We start from the raw sequence: 22,857 nt of genomic DNA, 5'->3' as shown, positions 1-22,857 counted from the left end.
TATAACTGTCTCAGACATATACAAGGATAAACCATCATAGCTATAACTGTCTCAACACAAGTACAATGATAAAACATCATAGCTATAACTGTCTCAGACAGTTATAAACGTGTGTGTGTGTGTGTGTGTGTGTGTGTGTGTGTGTGTGTGTGTGTGTGTGACAGAGCGAAACGTCTTGTCAGATTGTGAAGTGTCAGAGAGGAAGCGGTGCCCCTCCCTGCACAACAAAGTTAGACCCGCTGTCACGTGGTGTGCTGACTGAAGTGATGACAGAACAGAACATCTGTCACGTGGTGTGCTGACTGAAGTGATGACAGAACAGAACATCTGTCACGTGGTGTGCTGACTGAAGTGATGACAGAACATCTGTCACGTGGTGTGCTGACTGAAGTGATGACAGAACATCTGTCACGTGGTGTGCTGACTGAAGTGATGACAGAACATCTGTCACGTGGTGTGCTGACTGAAGTGATGACAGAACAACTGTCACGTGGTGTGCTGATTGAAGTGATGACAGAACATCTGTCACGTGGTGTGCTGACTGAAGTGATGACAGAACATCTGTCACGTGGTGTGCTGACTGAAGTGATGACAGAACAACTGTCACGTGGTGTGCTGACTGAAGTGATGACAGAACATCTGTCACGTGGTGTGCTGACTGAAGTGATGACAGAACATCTGTCACATGGTGTGCTGATTGAAGTGATGACAGAACATCTGTCACGTGGTGTGCTGATTGAAGTGCTGGTGCGGGTGGTGTAGAGGGTGGGGTGGTGAGAAGGGTGGAGGTGGTGAGAAGAGGGTGGAGGTGGTAAGAACAGGGTGGAGGAAGTGTAGAGGGTGGAGGTGGTAAGAACAGGGTGGAGGTGGTGAGAACAGGGTAGAGGTGGTAAGAACAGGGTGGAGGAAGTGTAGAGGGTAGAGGTGGTAAGAACAGGGTGGAGGAAGTGTAGAGGGTAGAGGTGGTAAGAACAGGGTGCAGGTGGTGAGAACAGGGTAGAGGTGGTAAGAACAGGGTGAAGTGTAGAGGGTGGAGGTGGTAAGAACAGGGTGGAGGAAGTGTAGAGGGTGGAGGTGGTAAGAACAGGGTGGAGGTGGTAAGAACAGGGTGGAGGAAGTGTGGAGGTGGTAAGAACAGGGTGGAGGAAGTGTAGAGGGTGGAGGTGGTAAGAACAGGGTGGAGGAAGTGTAGAGGGTGGAGGTGGTAAGAACAGGGTGGAGGAAGTGTAGAGGGTGGAGGTGGTAAGAACAGGGTGGAGGTGGTAAGAACAGGGTGCAGGTGGTGAGAACAGGGTGGAGGTGGTAAGAACAGGGTGGAGGAAGTGTAGAGGGTAGAGGTGGTAAGAACAGGGTGGAGGAAGTGTAGAGGGTAGAGGTGGTAAGAACAGGGTGCAGGTGGTGAGAACAGGGTAGAGGTGGTAAGAACAGGGTGGAGGTGGTAAGAACAGGGTGCAGGTGGTGTAGAGGGTGGAGGTGGTAAGAACAGGGTGGAGGTGGTAAGAAGAACAGGGTGGAGGTGGTAAGAACAGGGTGGAGGTGGTAAGAACAGGATGGAGGAAGTGTAGAGGGTGGAGGTGGTAAGAACAGGGTGGAGGAAGTGTAGAGGGTGGAGGTGGTAAGAACAGGGTGAAGTGTAGAGGGTGGAGGTGGTAAGAACAGGGTGAAGTGTAGAGGGTGGAGGTGGTAAGAACAGGGTGGAGGAAGTGTAGAGGGTGGAGGTGGTAAGAACAGGGTGAAGTGTAGAGGGTGGAGGTGGTAAGAACAGGGTGAAGTGTAGAGGGTGGAGGTGGTAAGAACAGGGTGGAGGAAGTGTAGAGGGTGGAGGTGGTAAGAACAGGGTGAAGTGTAGAGGGTGGAGGTGGTAAGAACAGGGTGAAGTGTAGAGGGTGGAGGTGGTAAGAACAGGGTGGAGGAAGTGTAGAGGGTGGAGGTGGTAAGAACAGGGTGAAGTGTAGAGGGTGGAGGTGGTAAGAACAGGGTGAAGTGTAGAGGGTGGAGGTGGTAAGAACAGGGTGGAGGAAGTGTAGAGGGTGGAGGTGGTAAGAACAGGGTGAAGTGTAGAGGGTGGAGGTGGTAAGAACAGGGTGAAGTGTAGAGGGTGGAGGTGGTAAGAACAGGGTGGAGGTGGTAAGAACAGGGTGGAGGAAGTGTAGAGGGTAGAGGTGGTAAGAACAGGGTGAAGTGTAGAGGGTGGAGGTGGTAAGAACAGGGTGGAGGAAGTGTAGAGGGTGGAGGTGGTAAGAACAGGGTGAAGTGTAGAGGGTAGAGGTGGAGTGGAGGGGTGGAGGTGGTGAGAAGGGTGGATGGCTGTTGGGGTGATGGTGAGAGGGCTTGAGGGATTTATAGTGGTGGGGGTGGGGAGAGGTTTGGTGTGGTAGCACAATGTGGTTGGGTGGGTTGTGTGTTAAGGGTGGTGGTGTGGGAGGCAGGGGTTAGTGGGTATGGTATGGAGGGGTGGTGGGTGGGGAGATGTTAAGGGGTGTGGTGTGGAGGGTGGTGGGTGGGGAGGTGTTAAGGGGAGTGGTGTGGAGGGTGGGTGGGTGGGGAGATGTTAACGGGTATGGTATGGAGGGGTGGTGGGTGGGGAGGTGTTAAGGGGTGTGGTGTGGAGGGGTGGTGGGTGGGGAGGTGTTAAGGGGTGTGGTGTGGAGGGGTGGTGGGTGGGGAGGTGTTAAGGGGTGTGGTGTGGAGGGTGGGTGGGTGGGGAGATGTTAACGGGTATGGTATGGAGGGGTGGTGGGTGGGTGGTATGGAGGGGTGGTGGGTGGGGAGGTGTTAAGGGGTGTGGTGTGGAGGGGTGGTGGGTGGGGAGGTGTTAAGGGGTGTGGTGTGGAGGGTGGGTGGGTGGGGAGATGTTAACGGGTATGGTATGGAGGGGTGGTGGGTGGGTGGTATGGAGGGGTGGTGGGTGGGGAGGTGTTAAGGGGTGTGGTGTGGAGGGTGGTGGGTGGGGAGATGTTAAGGGGTGTGGTGTGGAGGGGTGGTGGGTGGGGTGGTGTTAAGGGGTGTGGTGTGGAGGGTGGTGGGTGGGGAGGTGTTAAGGGGTGTGGTGTGGAGGGGTGGAGGGGTGGTGGGTGGGGAGGTGTTAAGGGGAGTGGTGTGGAGGGGTGGTGGGTGGGGTGGTGTTAAGGGGAGTGGTGTGGAGGGGTGGTGGGTGGGGAGGTGTTAAGGGGTGTGGTGTGGAGGGGTGGTGGATGGGGAGATGTTAAGGGGTGTGGTGTGGAGGGGTGGTGGGTGGGGAGGTGTTAAGGGGTGTGGTGTGGAGGGGTGGTGGATGGGGAGATGTTAAGGGGTGTGGTGTGGAGGGGTGGAGGATGGGGAGATGTTAAGGGGTGTGGTGTTGAGGGGTGGTGGGGGGTGGGTGGGGTGGGTGGGGAGGTGTTAAGGGGTGTGGTGTGGAGGGGTGGTGGGTGGGGAGGTGTTAAGGGGTGTGGTGTGGAGGGGTGGTGGGTGGGGAGGTGTTAAGGGGTGTGGTGTGGAGGGGTGGTGGGTGGGGAGGTGTTAAGGGGTGTGGTGTTGAGGGTGGTGGGGTGGTGGGTGGGGTGGGTGGGGAGGTGTTAAGGGGTGTGGTGTGGAGGGTGGTGGGTGGGGAGGTGTTAAGGGGTGTGGTGTTGAGGGGTGGTGGGGTGGTGGGTGGGGTGGGTGGGGAGGTGTTAAGGGGTATGGTGTGGAGGGGTGGTGGCGTGGTGGATGGGGAGGTAAGGGGTGTGGGGTGGTGGGTGGGGAGGTGTTAAGGGGAGTGGTGTGGAGGGGTGGTGGGGTGGTGGGTGGGGTGGGTGGGGAGATGTTAAGGGGTGTGGTGTGGAGGGGTGGTGGGTGGGGTGGGTGGGGAGGTGTTAAGGGGTGTGGTGTGGAGGGGTGGTGGGTGGGGAGGTGTTAAGGGGTGTGGTGTGGAGGGGTGGTGGGTGGGGAGGTGTTAAGGGGTGTGGTGTGGAGGGGTGGTGGGTGGGGAGGTGTTAAGGGGTGTGGTGTGGAGGGGTGGTGGGTGGGGTGGGTGGGGAGATGTTAAGGGGTGTGGTGTGGAGGGGTGGTGGGTGGGGAGATGTTAAGGGGTGTGGTGTGGAGGGGTGGTGGGTGGGGAGATGTTAAGGGGTGTGGTGTGGAGGGGTGGTGGGTGGGGAGGTGTTAAGGGGTGTGGTGTGGAGGGGTGGTGGGTGGGGAGATGTTAAGGGGTGTGGTGTGGAGGGGTGGTGGGTGGGGAGGTGTTAAGGGGAGTGGTGTGGAGGGGTGGTGGGTGGGGAGATGTTAAGGGGAGTGGAGTGGAGGGTGGTGGGTGGGGAGGTGTTAAGGGGAGTGGTGTGGAGGGGTGGTGGGTGGGGAGATGTTAACCTTCACCGTACTTTGTGGGTCTGACAGACCCATTTTTGCCTTAAAAAATGCCTTTAAAATATATTTGGTGTCCGATTAATTTGAAATTTCATGACTTTTGTTGTCACAACATATGCATCATTTTAGTAAATTAATGTACACTTTAACTGATTAGTTAATCAGTTACGTAATTGTGAAAATTTTTACCTGCATTCCTACGTTGTGGGTCTTACAGACCCATACTCCCCAAAGAAGAGAAAACACTAAGTACCCTTATTCGTAATTCGTGGGTCTCTCAGACCCATACTCGCAAAAGAAGGGAACAAACCAATAATCCCTTTGTACTACGTGGAACGAAGTGATTGTGCGTACGTGACTGATGACACATAGGCTACCTCACTGCTTCTGTAGTTGGCTGGCACATCGCATCCGGCTCTCACGGAGAACACAACAGTACAGCAGGCTACCGGTGTCATTGCCTCAGGCAAGTTATATTTTGATGATTATCACGTTTATTAATTGCCATCAAGTTAGCTTGCCATCTGTTCGATACTTTAGGTCGATTCCAACATCGCCATCTCTGAAGGCATCAGTAAGCATTGCAGAGAACATGAGGCTGAACAGCGTTGGAGCCAGGACGCAGCCTTGCTTGACACCATTTGTGACAGCAAAAGGAGCAGATGTTTCGCCATTGTCCTGGACTCGAGCCTGCATGCCTTCATGGAATTGGCTGACCAAGGAAATAAATTTCCGAGGGCATCCGTACTTTTTTTTTTTTTTTTTTTTTTTTTTTTTGCTGCCCCATCATCTGCGCCGTTTCAGTGGCATTATTCCCACGCCGCTCATTTAGATTCCCCCATACACGGCCACGCCCGGGTTCGTCCGTCGCAGTCCCAGCGTCGGCAGTCCACAGGGAACCATCGATGTTAGGTCGCCTGGAGGCCACACACCAGAGGAGACCCTGCACTGCTGCTGAGTCACTTCAGTGGTGTTCAGTGGTACCTGTTCTGTTTTAACGTACTTAGGACACCACCTACTAAGCCCCCTACTAACGACAATAATGGCTTAGTCGCGGAGCCAGACTGAGCGAGCGTCTCTCCCAGAGTGGAGACCGCCACCACGTCCCTCAAACAACAGCCCCCCCATGAATCTGCCGACACTGACGACATTGACAGGACTCACCCAAAGCACGGAAGTGGAGGGGTATCGAAACTGAGGTCACCATGAGAGCAGGGCATGAAAGGCCACAGACTTTGAGACTATTTTGTTTATATTGATGACGATGAAGGGGGAGGAGGATGACGATGTTGCTATGGAGGTCCATTTTGGTTTGGGACTGCGTGACAAGGCTGTACTCTACGCTTCCTGTCATAATGATATCCCGGAGTTAACCAGGCCCGAGAGATACAGACACTTGCAGTGTTGGTCAGGTAATTAGAGCAACACACCCAAAGACGCATCCTTGAAGTGGATGACACTCGACTGTGTGGTCCCAGTCTCCCCATTTAAGCCCACAGCACACTCAACTCTGGGTAGGAGCCGGCCACGGGCCGAAAAACCCACCTCCGCTGGGATTCGAACCCGCGTCCTCCCAGCCGTCAGTCCGCGACGCTAACCACTTCGCCACGGCGGCTGGTAGGGCATCCGTACTTGGCCATAATCTTCCACAGTCCATCTCTACTCACGGTGTCGAAGGCCTTGGTGAGGTCGACATAGGTGGAGAACAGAGCAGCATTTTGCTCCTGACATTTCTCTTGCAGCTGCCTTGCAGCAAACACCATGTCGGTGGTTCCGCGCTCTTTCCGGAATCCACATTGGCTCTCAGGCAAATGACCTTGGTCAAGGTGTGCTGTGAGGGGGTTTAGTAGGATCCTGGCAAGTATCTTGCCTGCGATGGAGAGCAAGGAAATGCCCCGATGGTTATCACAGGCTTGCCGGTTCCCCTTTCGCTTGTACAAGTGAATGATAGATGCATCTTTGAAATCCTGGGGGATCATCTCTTCTTTCCACATGAGTGAGTACAGCTGATGGAGCTTCTCAATCAGCACAGTGCCTCCATCGTTGTAGACCTCTGCTGGTATGGAGTCCGAGCCAGGTGCTTTGCCACTGGATAGCAAATGGATTGCTTTCTGGGTCTCAAGAGGTGTTGGCGGATCGTCCAGTGTTTCGTTGATGGGGACTTGTGGGAGACGGTCTATGGCTTCATCATTTATGAAGGAAGGGCGATTTAAGACACTGTTGAAGTGCTCAGCCCAGCGTTCGATAATTTTCTCCTTCTCGGTGATCAAGGTATTCCCATCTGCACTGAGGAGGGGGGATGATCCTGAGGATGTGGGGCCGTAGACTTCTTTTAAGGCATCATAGAACCTCTTCATATCGTGCCTGTCAGCATATCCCTGGATCTCATCAGCTTTGTCACTCAGCCACTTACCCTGCATCTGGCGTAACTTTTGCTGAACAGTCCTGCGGATGGCATCGTACGCATCCTTTTTTGATGTGGACTTTGGGTTGCTCAGGTAGGCTTGATGCAGACGGCGTTTCTCATCCAGAAGCTGCTTGATTTCATCACAGTTTTCATCAAACCAGTCTTTGTGCTTTCTGGTCATGGGTCCCAGGGTCTCTGAAGCTGTACTATAGATCAGCTCACGCAGGGTCCTCCAGTCAGACTCCACATTCTGGTTGTCCAGAGAGGCGGATTCCAGACGATCTTCCAGCAGCTCCACAAAGGACTGTTTGATGGTGATGTTTTTCAGCTTAGCGATGTTAAGCCGTTTTGGAGCCTTCTGGCCTTGGGGGCGTCTCTTGGGCTGGATTCGAATATTCAGCTTCGAGACTACAAGGCGATGGTCTGTCCAACACTCGGCGCCGCACATGGTCTTTGTTACACGTACATCTTGCCTATCCCTTTTCCTTACGATGACATATATATGTGTGTGTGTGTGTGTGTGCGTGCGTGCGTGCGTGTGTGTGTGTGTGTGTGTGTACACCCGCACATTCCAATATTCCGTTGCTCCTACAGTACACATGCAAACACACACATACCTCATCCTCTACACACACACGAACACACACACACATGCGCGCGCGCACAGAGCTCTCCTGACGTGTATACTTACACGCTCGCGCACGCACACAAATACACACACACACACACACAAATATATATATATATATACAGAGGCTGCCACACATACACACACACACACACATACAGAGGCTGCCACACACAGACACAGACATACAGAGGCTGCTATTGATTGGCCGGAAGAGGGGTGGGAAAAGATCTGATGACAGGAACGTGTTGCTCAGTCTATTGAAGTTGGAAAAGCCCACATTAATTTGTATGGGTCTGTCAGACCCACGATGTATGAATAGGGGGTAAGCTCTGGATTCCTTCTTTAGTGAGTGTGGGTCTGTGAGACCCACTAAATATGGATAAGTGGGAAAATAACCAAGTACGGTGAAGGTTAAGGGGTGTGGTGTGGAAGGGTGGAGGGTGGGGAGGGGTTATGGGTGTGGAGAGATGGGACAGGTCAGGGGTGGTGATGGCGGTGCAGAGCGCGTGGTGGCACCACCTGGCTGACGCTGTCCCAGGGCGTGACGTCATCGTGCAGGGTGTGGAGGGGACGTCGGTCCACATGGCCAGGGGGCGGCAGTGGGAAGTGGGGGGCGGTGTTGGGGTTTCGGCCCCTGTGCAGGGCGACAGGCGGAGGGGCGGTGTTCCGGGGAGGTCGCCAGGTGTGCACTGTCCAGGGGTAGGTGAAACGTTGGGGGGGCACCTGTAACACAGCAGTCACTGTCCAGGGGTAGGTGAAACGTTGGGGGGGCACCTGTAACACAGCAGTCACTGTCCAGGGGTAAGTGAAACGTTGGGGGAGGGGGGGGGGGAGTGGACGGGGCACCTGCAACACAGCAGTCACTGTCCAGGGGTAAGTGAAACGTTGGGGGAGGGGGGGGGGGGAGGGAGTGGACGGGGCACCTGTAACACAGCAGTCAATGTCCAGGGGTAAGTGAAGTGCTGGGGGGGGAGGGGGGAGTGGACGGGGCACCTGTAACACAGCAGTCAATGTCCAGGGGTAAGTGAAGTGCTGGGGGGGAGGGGGGAGTGGACGGGGCACCTGCAACACAGCAGTCACTGTCCAGGGGTAAGTGAAACGTTGGGGGAGGGGGGGGGAGTGGACGGGGCACCTGTAACACAGCAGTCAATGTCCAGGGGTAAGTGAAACGTTGGGGGAGGGGGGGGGGGAGTGGACGGGGCACCTGTAACACAGCAATGTCCAGGGGTAAGTGAAGTGCTGGGGGGGAGGGGGGGGAGTGGACGGGGCACCTGTAACACAGCAGTCAATGTCCAGGGGTAAGTGAAACGTTGGGGGAGGGGGGGGGGAGTGGACGGGGCACCTGCAACACAGCAGTCAATGTCCAGGGGTAAGTGAAGTGCTGGGGGGGGAGGGGGGGAGTGGACGGGGCACCTGTAACACAGCAGTCAATGTCCAGGGGTAAGTGAAGTGCTGGGGGGAGGGGGGGGGGGAGTGGACGGGGCACCTGTAACACAGCAGTCAATGTCCAGGGGTAAGTGAAGTGCTGGGGGGGAGGGGGGGGGGGAGTGGACGGGGCACCTGTAACACAGCAGTCAATGTCCAGGGGTAAGTGAAGTGCTGGGGGGGAGGGGGGGGGGAGTGGACGGGGCACCTGTAACACAGCAGTCAATGTCCAGGGGTAAGTGAAGTGCTGGGGGGAGGGGGGGGAGTGGACGGGGCACCTGTAACACAGCAGTCAATGTCCAGGGGTAAGTGAAGTGCTGGGGGGGAGGGGGGAGTGGACGGGGTGGACCTGTAACACAGCAGTCAATGTCCAGGGGTAAGTGAAGTGCTGGGGGGAGGGGGGGAGTGGACGGGGCACCTGTAACACAGCAGTCAATGTCCAGGGGTAAGTGAAGTGCTGGGGGGAGGGGGGGAGTGGACGGGGCACCTGTAACACAGCAGTCAATGTCCAGGGGTAAGTGAAGTGCTGGGGGGGAGGGGGGGGGGAGTGGACGGGGCACCTGTAACACAGCAGTCACCGTGTGATACACTGTGCTGATCCCAAACTCCCGTGAAATCTCCCACCCAACACACACACACACACGCGCGCGCACACACACAGAGACCCCCCCCCCTCACGCTCCCTTCCTTACACACAGACACAGACACAAACACACACACAGAGACCACCCCCCCCCCCGTCCTCCCGTACACAGACACACACAACACACACACACACACACACACACACACACACACACACACACAGACACTGACCACCAGACGTGCAGCGTGGAGTTTCTGACTGCTGGGTTGAATGCTGGGGATCATGGCGGGCACAGTCCTCACAGCCAGGGGAGGTAAGCACGTGCCGCTCTGTCTACGCCGCCCCTCCCGCCCTTCCCCGGAGTACATCTGCACTCGTGCTTTTCGGAGCTGGGAGTCGCAGCACGTGCTGTCAATGACGTCATCCATACGGTGTGTCTTTGTGAAGTGACGTCCATAACTGTCCCGCCACCTCTTTCCTTTGATGACGTCATAGTGACGTGGTGTGAAGGTGACGTGCTGTTCAAGCAGCGAGACAGGGAACTGTTTCTGCCGCACCATCACGTTAATGCCGGAGGAGCCAAGTATTGTTATCTCTAGGTACACCCACACACTCACCAAGCACAGACGGGTGTTGTGTTATCTCTGTGTACACCCACACAGTCACCAAGCACAGACGGGTGTTATCTCTGTGTACACCGACACAGTCACAAAGCACAGACGGGTGTTGTCTCTGTGTACACCCACACAGTCACCAAGCACAGACGGGTGTTATCTCTGTGTACACCCACACAGTCACCAAGCACAGACGGGTGTTGTGTTATCTCTGTGAACACCCACACAGTCACCAAGCACAGACGGGTGTTATCTCTGTGTACACCCACACAGTCACCAAGCACAGACGGGTGTTGTGTTATCTCTGTGAACGCCCACACAGTCGCCATGCACAGACGGGTGTTATCTCTCTGTTCACCTACACAGTCACCAAGCACAGACGGGTGTTATCTCTGTGTACACCCACACAGTCGCCATGCACAGACGGGTGTTGTGTTATCTCTGTGAACACCCACACAGTCACCAAGCACAGACGGGTGTTATCTCTGTGAACACCCACACAGTCACCAAGCACAGACGGGTGTTATCTCTGTGTACACCCACACACTCACCAAGCACAGACGGGTGTTATCTCTGTGTACACCCACACAGTCACCAAGCACAGACGGGTGTTATCTCTGTGTACACCAACACAGTCGCCATGCACAGACGGGTTTTATCTCTGTGTACACCCACACAGTCACCAAGAACAGACGGGTGTTGTGTTATCTCTGTGAACGCCAACACAGTCACAAAGCACAGACGGGTGTTATCTCTGTGAACACCCACACAGTCACCAAGAACAGACGGGTGTTGTGTTATCTCTGTGTACACCCACACAGTCACCAAGCACAGACGGGTGTTGTGTTATCTCTGTGTACACCCACACAGTCACCAAGCACAGACGGGTGTTATCTCTGTGTACACCCACACAGTCACCAAGCACAGACGGGTGTTGTGTTATCTATGTGAACACCCACACAGTCACCAAGCACAGACGGGTGTTATCTCTGTGAACACCCACACAGTCACCAAGAACAGACGGGTGTTGTGTTATCTCTGTGTACACCCACACAGTCACCAAGCACAGACGGGTGTTGTGTTATCTCTGTGTACACCCACACAGTCACCAAGCACAGACGGGTGTTATCTCTGTGTACACCCACACAGTCACCAAGCACAGACGGGTGTTATCTCTGTGTACACCCACACAGTCACCAAGCACAGACGGGTGTTGTGTCCGTGGCTATGTACAGCACTACAGGTGACCTGACAACAGCGTCATTCCGACGTGTTGGCTGAAGGAAGGTTGTGAGGGGGGGGGTGGTTGAAGGGGAAGGTCAGGGGCCGTTTTGCCGTGCACTTAAACATTAGTCTTTCATTGTCGTCATGTGAAAAGAACTTAAGACTCGTTCTGTATTCAGACGGCAGTGTTTGAACACGTGGCTGAAACTAGGGGGCGGGTGGTGGAGGGGGCACGGGGAGTGAGGGAGGTGAAGGCGGACAGGAAGGTTACATTCCCTGTTCACGCGTTTACATGTTTATACCACTCACGAGACAGTCACATTACTCACACGCCGTTCACACAACCATCACACCACTCACACTACCGTCACACCACTCACACTACCGTCACATCACTCACACCACCGTCACAACACTCACACCATCGTCACACCACTCACATCACCGTCACAACACTCACACCACCGTCACAACACTCACACCACTCACATCACCGTCACATCACTCACACCACCGTCACAACACTCACACCACTCACACCATCGTCACACCACTCACATCACCGTTACATCACTCACACCACCGTTACATCACTCACACCACTCACTCTACTCACATCACCGTCACAACACTCACTCACATCACCGTCACAACACTCACATCACCGTCACATCACCGTCACAACACTCACATCACCGTCACATCACCGTCACAACACTCACATCACCGTCACATCACCGTCACAACACTCCATTCACACCATCGTCACAACACTCACACCACTCACATCACCGTCACACCACCGTCGCACCACTCAGACCACCGTCACATCACTCACACCACCGTCACAACACTCACAACACTTACACCACCGTCACAACACTCACACTACTCACATCATCATCACACCACCGTCACAACACTCACATCACCGTCACACCACTCACATCACCGACACAACACTCACACCACTCACACCACCGTCACACCACTCGCACCACCGTCACAATACTCACACCATCGTCACAACACTCACACCACCGTCATAACACTCACATCACCGTCGCAACACTCACACCATCGTCACAACACTCACACCACTCACACCACCGTCACAACACTCACGCCATCGTCACAACACTCACACCAGCATCACACCACTCACACCACTCACATCACCGTCACAACACTCACACCATCGTCACAACACTCACACCATCGTCACACCACTCACACCACTCACGCCACTCACATCACCGTCACAACACTCACACCACCGTCACAACACTCACACCACTCACACCACCGTCACACCACTCACACCACCGTCACAACACTCACACCACCGTCAGAACACTCACATCACCGTCGCACCCCTCATACCGTCACAACACTCACACCACCGTCACACCACTCACACCACCGTCACACCACTCACACCACCGTCACAACACTCACACCACCGTCAGAACACTCACATCACCGTCGCACCCCTCATACCATCGTCACAACACTCACACCACTCACATCACCGTCACAACACTCACACCATCGTCACAACACTCACACCATCGTCACTCCGCTAACACTATCGTCACAATACTCACACCACTCACATCACCGTCACAACACTCACACCATCGTCACACCACTCACACCATCGTCACACCACTCACACCACCGTCACAACACTCACAACACCGTCACAATACTCACACCATCGTCACAACACTCACACAACACTCACACCACTCACATCACCGTCACAACACTCACACCATCGTCACAACACTCACAACACTCACGCCACTCACATCACCGTCACAACACTCACACCACTCACATCACCGTCACAACACTCACGCCGCTCACATCACCGTCACAACACTCACACCATCGTCACAACACTCACAACATTCACACCATCGTCACACCACTCACACCACCGTCACAACACTCACAACACCGTCACAATACTCACACCATCGTCACAACACTCACAACACCGTCACAACACTCACACCATCGTCACAACACTCACACAACACTCACACCACTCACATCACCGTCACAACACTCACACCACCGTCACAACACTCACACCATCGTCACAACACTCACAACACTCACGCCACTCACATCACCGTCACAACACTCACACCACTCACATCACCGTCACAACACTCACGCCACTCACATCACCGTCACAACACTCACACCATCGTCACAACACTCACAACATTCACACCACCATCACAACACTCACACCATCGTCACACCACTCACATCACCGTCGCAATACTCACACCATCGTCACAACACTCACACAACCGTCACACCACTCACACCACCGTTACACCACTCATACCATCGTCACACCACTCACAACACTCACACCACCGTCACACCACTCACACCACCGTCACACCACTCATACCATCGTCACACCACTCACACCACCGTCACACCACTCACACCACCGTCACACCACTCACACCATCGTCACACCACTCACACCACCGTCACACCACTCATACCATCGTCACACCACTCACACCACCGTCACACCACTCACACCACCGTCACACCACTCACACCATCGTCACACCACTCACACCATCGTCACAACACTCACACCACCGTCACAACACTCACACCACTCACATCACCGTCACAACATTCACACCATCGTCACACCACTCACACCACCGTCACAACACTCACACCACCGTCACAACACTCACACCATCGTCACAACACTCAGACCACTCACACCACCGTCACAACACTCACACCATCGTCACAACACTCACGCCACTCACATCACCGTCACAACGCTCACTCCACTCACACCACCGTCACATCACTCACAACATCATCACACCACTGACATCACCATCACACCACTCACATCACCATCACACCACTCACACCACTGACATCACCATCACACCACTCACACTACTGTCACATCACCATCAATCTACTCACACCACCATCACACCACCGTCACACCACTGTCAAATAATCATCACACCATTCACATAACCGTCACACCACTCACATCACCGTCACATTATCGTCACACCACTAACGTCACCGTCACATCACCGTCACACCACCATCACATCACTCACATCACCAAATCACCGTCACACCACTCATATCACCGTCACACCACCGTTCACACCAATCACACCACTCACTCCACCGTCTCACGACCATCACACCACTCACATCACCATCAGACCACTCACACCACCATCACACCGCTGACATCACCGTCACATCACTTACACCACCGTGACACCACTCACACCACATGCAGACTGGTGTCAAACACCTTTCATGCAGACAGGTGTCAAACACACCTTTCATGCAGACAGGTGTCAAACAACTTTCATGCAGACTGGTGTCAAACACACCTTTCATACAGACTGGTGTCAAACACCTTTCATGCAGACTGGTGTCAAACACCTTTCATACACACCGGTGTCAAACAACTTTCATGCAGACTGGTGTCAAACACCTTTCATGCAGGTGTCAATAAACCTTTCATACAGACTGGTGTCAAACACCTTTCATGCACACTGGTGGCAAACACCTTTCATGCAGACTGGTGTCAAACACCTTTCATGCACACTGGTGTCCAACACCTTTAATGCAGACTGGTGTCCAACAGACCTTTCATGTAGACTGGTGTCAAACACTTCTCATGCAGACTGGTGTCCAACATACCCTTCATGCAGACTGGTGTCAAACACCTTTCATGCAGACTGGTGTCCAACAGACCCTTCATGCAGACTGGTGTCCAACAGACCCTTCATGCAGACTGGTGTCCAACAGATGGTGTCAAACACCTTTCATGCAGACTGGTGTCCAACACCCTTCATGCAGACTGGTGTTCAACACCCTTCATGCAGACTGGTATCCAACAGACCCTTCATGCAGACTGGTGTCAAACACCTTTCATGCAGACTGGTGTTCAACACCCTTCATGCAGACTGGTGTCCAACATCTTTCATGCAGACTGGTGTCAAACATCTTTCATGCACACTGGTGTCCAACAGACCTTTCATGTGGACTGGTGTCAAACACCTTTCATACAGACTGGTGTCAAACACCTTTCATGCAGACCGGTGTCCAACAGACCTTTCATGCAGACTGGTGTCAAACAACTTTCATGCAGACTGGTGTCCAACAGACCTTTCATGCAGACTGGTGTCAAACAACGTTTATGCAGACTGGTGTCAAACAGACCTTTCATGCAGACTGGTGTCAAACAACTTTCATGCAGACTGGTGTCAAACAACGTTTATGCAGACTGGTGTCAAACAGACCTTTCATGCAGACTGGTGTCCATCACCTTTCATGCAGACTGGTGTCCATCACCTTTCATGCAGACTGGTGTCCTACAGACCTTTCCTGCAGACTGGTGTCCAACAGACCTTTCATGCAGACTGGTGTCCAACAGACCCTTCATGCAGACTGGTGTCCAACACCATTCATGCAGACTGGTGTCCAACACTTTTCATGCAGACTGGTGTCCAACACCATTCATGAAGACTGGTGTCCAATAGACCTTTCATGCAGACTGGTGTCCAACACCCTTCATGAAGACTGGTGTCGAACACCTTTCATGCAGACTGGTGTCCAACACCATTCATGAAGACTGGTGTCCAACACATTTCATGCAGACTGGTGTCCAACACCTTTCATGCAGACTGGTGTCCCACAGACCTTTCATGCAGACTGGTGGCAAACACCTTTCATGCAGACTGGTGTCAAACACCTTTCATGAAGACTGGAGTCAAACACCCTTCATGCAGACTGGTGCCACACCACTTAGCAGCCAAACAGGGCTGACGGCACGGGGAGAAAAGTAAAAAGTGGAGACGAGCAGTGACGGTCGTTCAGTCCCATTTCAGCGCTGCCAGACATTCACGTCGTTTTCTGTTCAGCAGAATGGGGACAGTGACAGAACAGCAGTGCTCATTCATGAAGCACCTGTCGCAGGTGACTGTATTGTCAGCACGGTTTCTCTGAGGTAAGGCGCTGTGTGGGTAGGATGAAAGAAGTGCGTTTCTTTGGGCCACGCGACAGGCTGTGCACAAACAGCTGATTTCTTTGGTCATTCTGCCGTCTCTTCTTGGGGTCTGTGTGTAAGGACTGCATGACTGGCACTGGGGCACAGAGAGGAGTGGGGCACAGAGAGGAGTGGGGCACTGGGGCACAGAGAGGAGTGGGGCACAGAGAGGAGTGGGGCACAGAGAGGAGTGGGGCACAGAGAGAGGAGTGGGGCACTGGGGCACAGAGAGGAGTGGGGCACAGAGAGGAGTGGGGCACTGGGGCACAGAGAGGAGTGGGGCACTGGGGCACAGAGAGGAGTGGGGCACAGAGAGGAGTGGGGCACTGGGGCACAGAGAGAGGAGTGGGGCACAGAGAGGAGTGGGGCACAGAGAGGAGTGGGGCACTGGGGCACAGAGAGGAGTGGGGCACAGAGAGGAGTGGGGCACTGGGGCACAGAGAGGAGTGGGGCACAGAGAGAGGAGTGGGGCACAGAGACAGGAGTGGGGCACAGAGAGGAGTGAGGCACAGAGAGGAGTGGGGCACTGGGGCACAGAGAGGAGTGGGGCACAGAGAGGAGGGGGCACAGAGAGGAATGGGGCACAGAGAGGAGCGGGGCACAGAGAGGAGGGGGCACAGAGAGGAGTGGGGCACAGAGAGGAGTGGGGCACAGAGAGAGGAGCGGGGCACAGAGAGAGGAGTGGGGCACAGAGAGGAGTGGGGCACAGAGAGAGGAGTGGGGCACAGAGAGGAGTGGGGCACAGAGAGGAGTGGGGCACAGAGAGAGGAGTGGGGCACAGAGAGGAGTGGGGCACAGAGAGGAGTGGGGCACTGGGGCACAGAGAGGAGTGGGGCACTGGGGCACAGAGAGGAGTGGGGCACAGACAGGAGTGGGGCGCAGAGGCGTGGGACACAGAGGAGGGGGCACAGAGAGGAGTGGGGCACAGAGAGGAGTCGGGCACAGAGAGGAGGGGGGCACTAGGGAACAGAGAGGAGGGGGGCACAGAGAGGAGGGGGCACAGAGAGGAGGGGGGCACTAGGGAACAGAGAGGAGGGGGGCACTAGGGCACAGAGAGGAGGGGGGCACTAGGGAACAGAGAGGAGGGGGGCACAGAGAGGAGGGGGCACAGAGAGGAGGGGGGCACTAGGAAACAAAGAGGGGTGAAGCACTGGGGAACAAAGAGGGGTGAAGCACTGGGGAACAAAGAGGGGTGAAGCACTTGGGAACAAAGAGGGGTGAAGTACGGGGGGGGGGGGGGGGGGGGGGGGACAAAGAGGGGTGAAGTACTGGGGGGGGGGGGGAACAAAGAGGGGTGAAGTACTGGGGGGGGGGACAAAGAGGGGTGAAGTACTGGGGGGGAACAAAGAGGGGTGAAGCACTGGGGAACAAAGAGGGGTGAAGCACTGGGGGGGGGGGGGGGAACAAAGAGGGGTGAAGTACTGGGGGGGAACAAAGAGGGGTGAAGTACTGCGGGGGGGGGGGAGACAAAGAGGGGTGAAGTACTGGGGAACAAAGAGGGGTGAAGTACTGGGGGGGGGGGGACAAAGAGGGGTGAAGTACCGGGGGGGGGGGGGGGGGACAAAGAGGGGTGAAGTACTGGGGAACAAAGAGGGGTGAAGTACTGGGGGGGAAACAAAGAGGGGTGGAGCACTGGGGAACAAAGAGGGGTGAAGTACTGGGGGGGAACAAAGAGGGGTGGAGCACTGGGGAACAAAGAGGGGTGAAGTACTGGGGGGGAAACAAAGAGGGGTGGAGCACTGGGGAACAAAGAGGGGTGAAGTACTGGGGGGGAACAAAGAGGGGTGAAGTACTGGGGAACAAAGAGGGGTGAAGTACTGGGGAACAAAGAGGGGTGAAGCAAGATGAGAGTTGTGCAAGTGCTTGTTGGAGCCAGTCTGTCGCTTGAAAGAGAGACCGTGAATCGTTTGAGAACAGTGTCTCTGTCCTGTGTCTTGTTTCTGTCGGACACTGGTTTATAATGCTTTGTACCAGTATCAATGATGCTTTGTACCAGTATCAATGATGCTTTGTACCAGTATCAATGATTGTACCAGTATCAATGATGCTTTGTACCAGTATCAATGATGCTTTGTACCAGTATCAATGATGCTTTGTACCAGTATCAATGATGCTTTGTACCAGTATCAATGATGCTTTGTACCAGTATCAATGATGCTTTGTACCAGTATTAATGATGCTTTGTACCAGTATCAATGATGCTTTGTACCAGTATCAATGATGCTTTGTACCAGTATTAATGATTCTTTGTACCAGTATCAATGATTGTACCAGTGTCAATGATGCTTTCTAACAGTATCAATGATGCTTTGTCAATGATGTTTTGTACCAGTATCAATGATGCTTTGTCAATGATGCTTTGTACCAGTATTAATGATGCTTTGTACCAGTATTAATGATGCTTTGTACCAGTATTAATGATGCTTTGTACCGGTATTAATGATTGTACCAGTATTAATGATGCTTTGTACCAGTATTAATGATGCTTTGTACCAGTATCAATGATTGTACCAGTATCAATGATGTTTTGTACCAGTATTAATGATGCTTTGTACCAGTATTAATGATGCTTTGTATGATGCTTTGTACCAGTATTAATGATGCTTTGTACCAGTATCAATGATTGTACCAGTATTAATGATGCTTTGTACCAGTATCAATGATTGTACCAGTATTAATGATGCTTTGTACCAGTATTAATGATGCTTTGTACCAGTATCAATGATTGTACCAGTATCAATGATGCTTTGTACCAGTATCAATGATTGTACCAGTATTAATGATGCTTTGTACCAGTATTAATGATGCTTTGTACCAGTATTAATGATTGTACCAGTATTAATGATGCTTTGTACCAGTATCAATGATTGTACCAGTATTAATGATGCTTTGTACCAGTATTAATGATGCTTTGTACCAGTATTAATGATTGTACCAGTATTAATGATGCTTTGTACCAGTATCAATGATTGTACAAGTATTAATGATTGTACCAGTATTAATGATGCTTTGTATCAGTATTAATGATGCTTTGTACCAGTATAAATGATTGTACCAGTATTAATGATGCTTTGTACCAGTATTAATGATGCTTTATACCAGTATTAATGATTGTACCAGTATTAATGATGCTTTGTACCAGTATCAATGATTGTACCAGTATTAATGATGCTTTGTACCAGTATCAATGATGCTTTGTACCAGTATTAATGATGCTTTGTACCAGTATCAATGATTGTACCAGTATCAATGATGCTTTGTACCAGTATTAATGATGTTTTGTACCAGTATCAATGATTGTAACAGTATCAATGATGCTTTGTACCAGTATCAATGATTGGAACAGTATCAATGATTGTACCAGTATTAGTGATGTTTTGTACCAGTATTAATGATGCTTTGTACCAGTATCAATGATGTTTTGTACCAGTATTAATGATTGTACCAGTATTAATGATGCTTTGTACAAATATCAATGATGTTTTGTACCAGTATTAATGATGCTTTGTACCAGTATCAATGATTGTAACAGTATTAATGATTGTAACAGTATTAATGATGCTTTGTACCAGTATTAATGATGTTTTGTACCAGTATTAATGATGCTTTGTACCAGTATTAATGATGCTTTGTACCAGTATCAATGATTGTAACAGTATCAATGATGCTTTGTACCAGTATCAATGACTGTAACAGTATCAATGATTGCAACAGTATTAATGATTGTAACAGTATTAATGATGCTTTGTACCAGTATCAATGATTGTAACAGTATCAATGATGCTTTGTACCAGTATCAATGATTGGAACAGTATCAATGATTGTACCAGTATTAATGATTCTTTGTACTAGTATTAATGATGCTTTGTACCAGTATCAATGATGTTTTGTACCAGTATTAATGATGCTTTGTACCAGTATTAATGATGCTTTGTACCAGTATCAATGATTGTAACAGTATTAATGATGCTTTGTACCAGTATCAATGATTGTAACAGTATCAATGATTGCAACAGTATTAATGATTGTAACAGTATTAATGATGCTTTGTACCAGTATCAATGATTGTAACAGTATCAATGATGCTTTGTACCAGTATCAATGATTGGAACAGTATCAATGATTGTACCAGTATTAGTGATGTTTTGTACCAGTATTAATGATGTTTTGTACCAGTATTAATGATTGTAATGATGCTTTGTACCAGTATCAATGATTGTAACAGTATTAATGATTGTAACAGTATTAATGATGCTTTGTACCAGTATTAATGATGTTTTGTACCAGTATTAATGATGCTTTGTACCAGTATCAATGATTGTAACAGTATCAATGATGCTTTGTACCAGTATCAATGACTGTAACAGTATCAATGATTGCAACAGTATTAATGATTGTAACAGTATTAATGATGCTTTGTACCAGTATCAATGATTGTAACAGTATCAATGATGCTTTGTACCAGTATCAATGATTGGAACAGTATCAATGATTGTACCAGTATTAATGATTCTTTGTACTAGTATTAATGATGCTTTGTACCAGTATCAATGATGCTTTGTACCAGTATTAATGATGCTTTGTACCAGTATTAATGATGCTTTCTAACAGTATCAATGATTGTACCAGTATCAATGATTTTTTGTACTAGTATTAATGATGCTTTGTACCAGTATTAATGATGCTTTGTACCAGTATTAATGATGCTTTGTACCAGTATCAATGATGCTTTGTACCAGTATTAATGATTCTTTGTACCAGTATCAATGATTGTAACAGTATCAATGATGTTTTGTACCAGTATTAATGATGCTTTGTACCAGTATTAATGATGCTTTGTACCAGTATCAATGATGATTTGTACCAGTATTAATGATTCTTTGTACCAGTATCAATGATTGTAACAGTATCAATGATGTTTTGTACCAGTATTAATGATGCTTTGTACCAGTATTAATGATGCTTTGTACCAGTATCAATGATTCTTTGTAACGATGTTAATGATTCAGACCATTACTAATGTGGTTTGGTGTGGAGCATTCTGAAGCAAAGATAAGGATGAATTAAAAAAAAAAAAAAAAAAAAAAGGGTAGAAAAGAAAGTGAAAACAGAAAAAGCAGAAATGAAGAATGGTAAAGCAAAGCAGAGTATGAACGCAGAATAGAAGCTAAATTAACTGGTAACAATATGAAGGAGGTTTGGGAAGGGTTTAACTTAGTGTTCACGAAACTAACAAAACAAACACAAAATCGGAGCCTGTGACGAAGTGGTCAGCTGAGGTACAAAGTGAATGTCTGGACTGACTCACTTCAGTGACAACAAAAAAACAAACTGAATGTCTGGATTGACTCACTTCAGTGACAACAAAAAACAAACTGAATGTCTGGATTGACTCACTTCAGTGACAACAGAAAGTAAACTGAATGTCTGGATTGACTCACTTCAGTGACAACAGAAAGTAAACTGAATGTCTGGATTGACTCACTTCAGTGACAACAGAAAGTAAACTGAATGTCTGGATTGACTCACTTCAGTGACGACAGAAAGTAAACTGAATGTCTGGATTGACTCACTTCAGTGACAACAGAAAGTAAACTGAATGTCTGGATTGACTCACTTCAGTGACAACAGAAAGTAAACTGAATGTCTGGATTGACTCACTTCAGTGACAACAGAAAGTAAACTGAATGTCTGGATTGACTCACTTCAGTGACAACAGAAAGTAAACTGAATGTCTGGATTGACTCACTTCAGTGACAATAGAAAATAAAATGAATGTCTTTTATGCACGGATTGACTCACTTCAGTGACAATAGAAAATAGCTGCTGAAGGGAAGAGAATAGTTGTCACTGAAAATGACGTTCTTAGACAATGAAAAATGGTAAAAATTAACAAAGCAGCTGGTCCGGATGACATTAAAACAAACGCTTTTGGACACTGCAGAACAACGTTACAAATTTCAAAATTTAAACTATCATTTTTGATTGATCTCTGACCCGTGAAAAGACCCCCTTTTGGAAAATAGTCGCTGTACCTGTTCCAAAGATGCGCTGTTCCTGTTCCAAAGAAAACAGTGAAAGGCAGTGTACCTTTACATGAAATACAGGTCAGTGAAAGGCAGTGTAGGTTTACATGTAATACAGGTCAGTGGAGGGCAGTGTATGTTTACATGTAATACAGGTCAGTGAAAGGCAGTGTATGTTTACATGTAATACAGGTCAGAGGAGGGCAGTGTATGTTTACATGTAATACAGGTCAGTGAAAGGCAGTGTATGTTTACATGTAATACAGGTCATTAGAGGGCAGTGTATGTTTACATGTAATACAGATCAGTGGAGGGCAGTGTAGGTTTACATGTAATACAGGTCAGTGGAGGGCAGTGTATGTTTACATGTAATACAGGTCAGTGAAAGGCAGTGTATGTTTACATGTAATACAGGTCAGAGGAGGGCAGTGTAGGTTTACATGTAATACAGGTCAGTGGAGGGCAGTGTATGTTTACATGTAATACAGGTCAGAGGAGGGCAGTGTATGTTTACATGTAATACAGATCAGTG

General features: G+C 50.6%; 1 protein-coding gene across 1 annotated transcript; it reads right to left on the bottom strand.

Annotated features, from left to right (window-relative positions):
* Positions 1-7,269: 7,269 nt before the first annotated feature.
* On the bottom strand, positions 7,270-9,811 carry LOC143287945 (uncharacterized). The gene is made up of 2 exons (XM_076596186.1): positions 9,606-9,811; positions 7,270-8,087 (listed from the first exon to the last, which is right to left on the bottom strand). Exons 1-2 carry the CDS (start codon positions 9,801-9,803, stop codon positions 7,842-7,844), a joined length of 444 nt encoding a protein of 147 aa, XP_076452301.1. The 5' UTR covers positions 9,804-9,811; the 3' UTR covers positions 7,270-7,841.
* Positions 9,812-22,857: the final 13,046 nt, after the last annotated feature.

This window comes from Babylonia areolata, chromosome 12 (genome assembly GCF_041734735.1).
Source record: "Babylonia areolata isolate BAREFJ2019XMU chromosome 12, ASM4173473v1, whole genome shotgun sequence".
NCBI lineage: Eukaryota > Metazoa > Mollusca > Gastropoda > Neogastropoda > Buccinidae > Babylonia > Babylonia areolata.
This window is presented reverse-complemented; position numbering and strand designations above follow the sequence as displayed.

What these genes read in the sequence shown, in the direction of transcription:
- LOC143287945 (XM_076596186.1), bottom strand. Translation starts at nt 9,803, where the DNA reads ATGGATGACGTCATTGACAGCACGTGCTGCGACTCCCAGCTCCGAAAA. An exon ending in TCCACGCTGCACGTCTGGTG is followed by an intron (nt 8,088 to 9,605) that starts GTCAGTGTCTGT and finishes GCTGTGTTACAG; the next exon opens with GTGCCCCCCCAACGTTTCAC.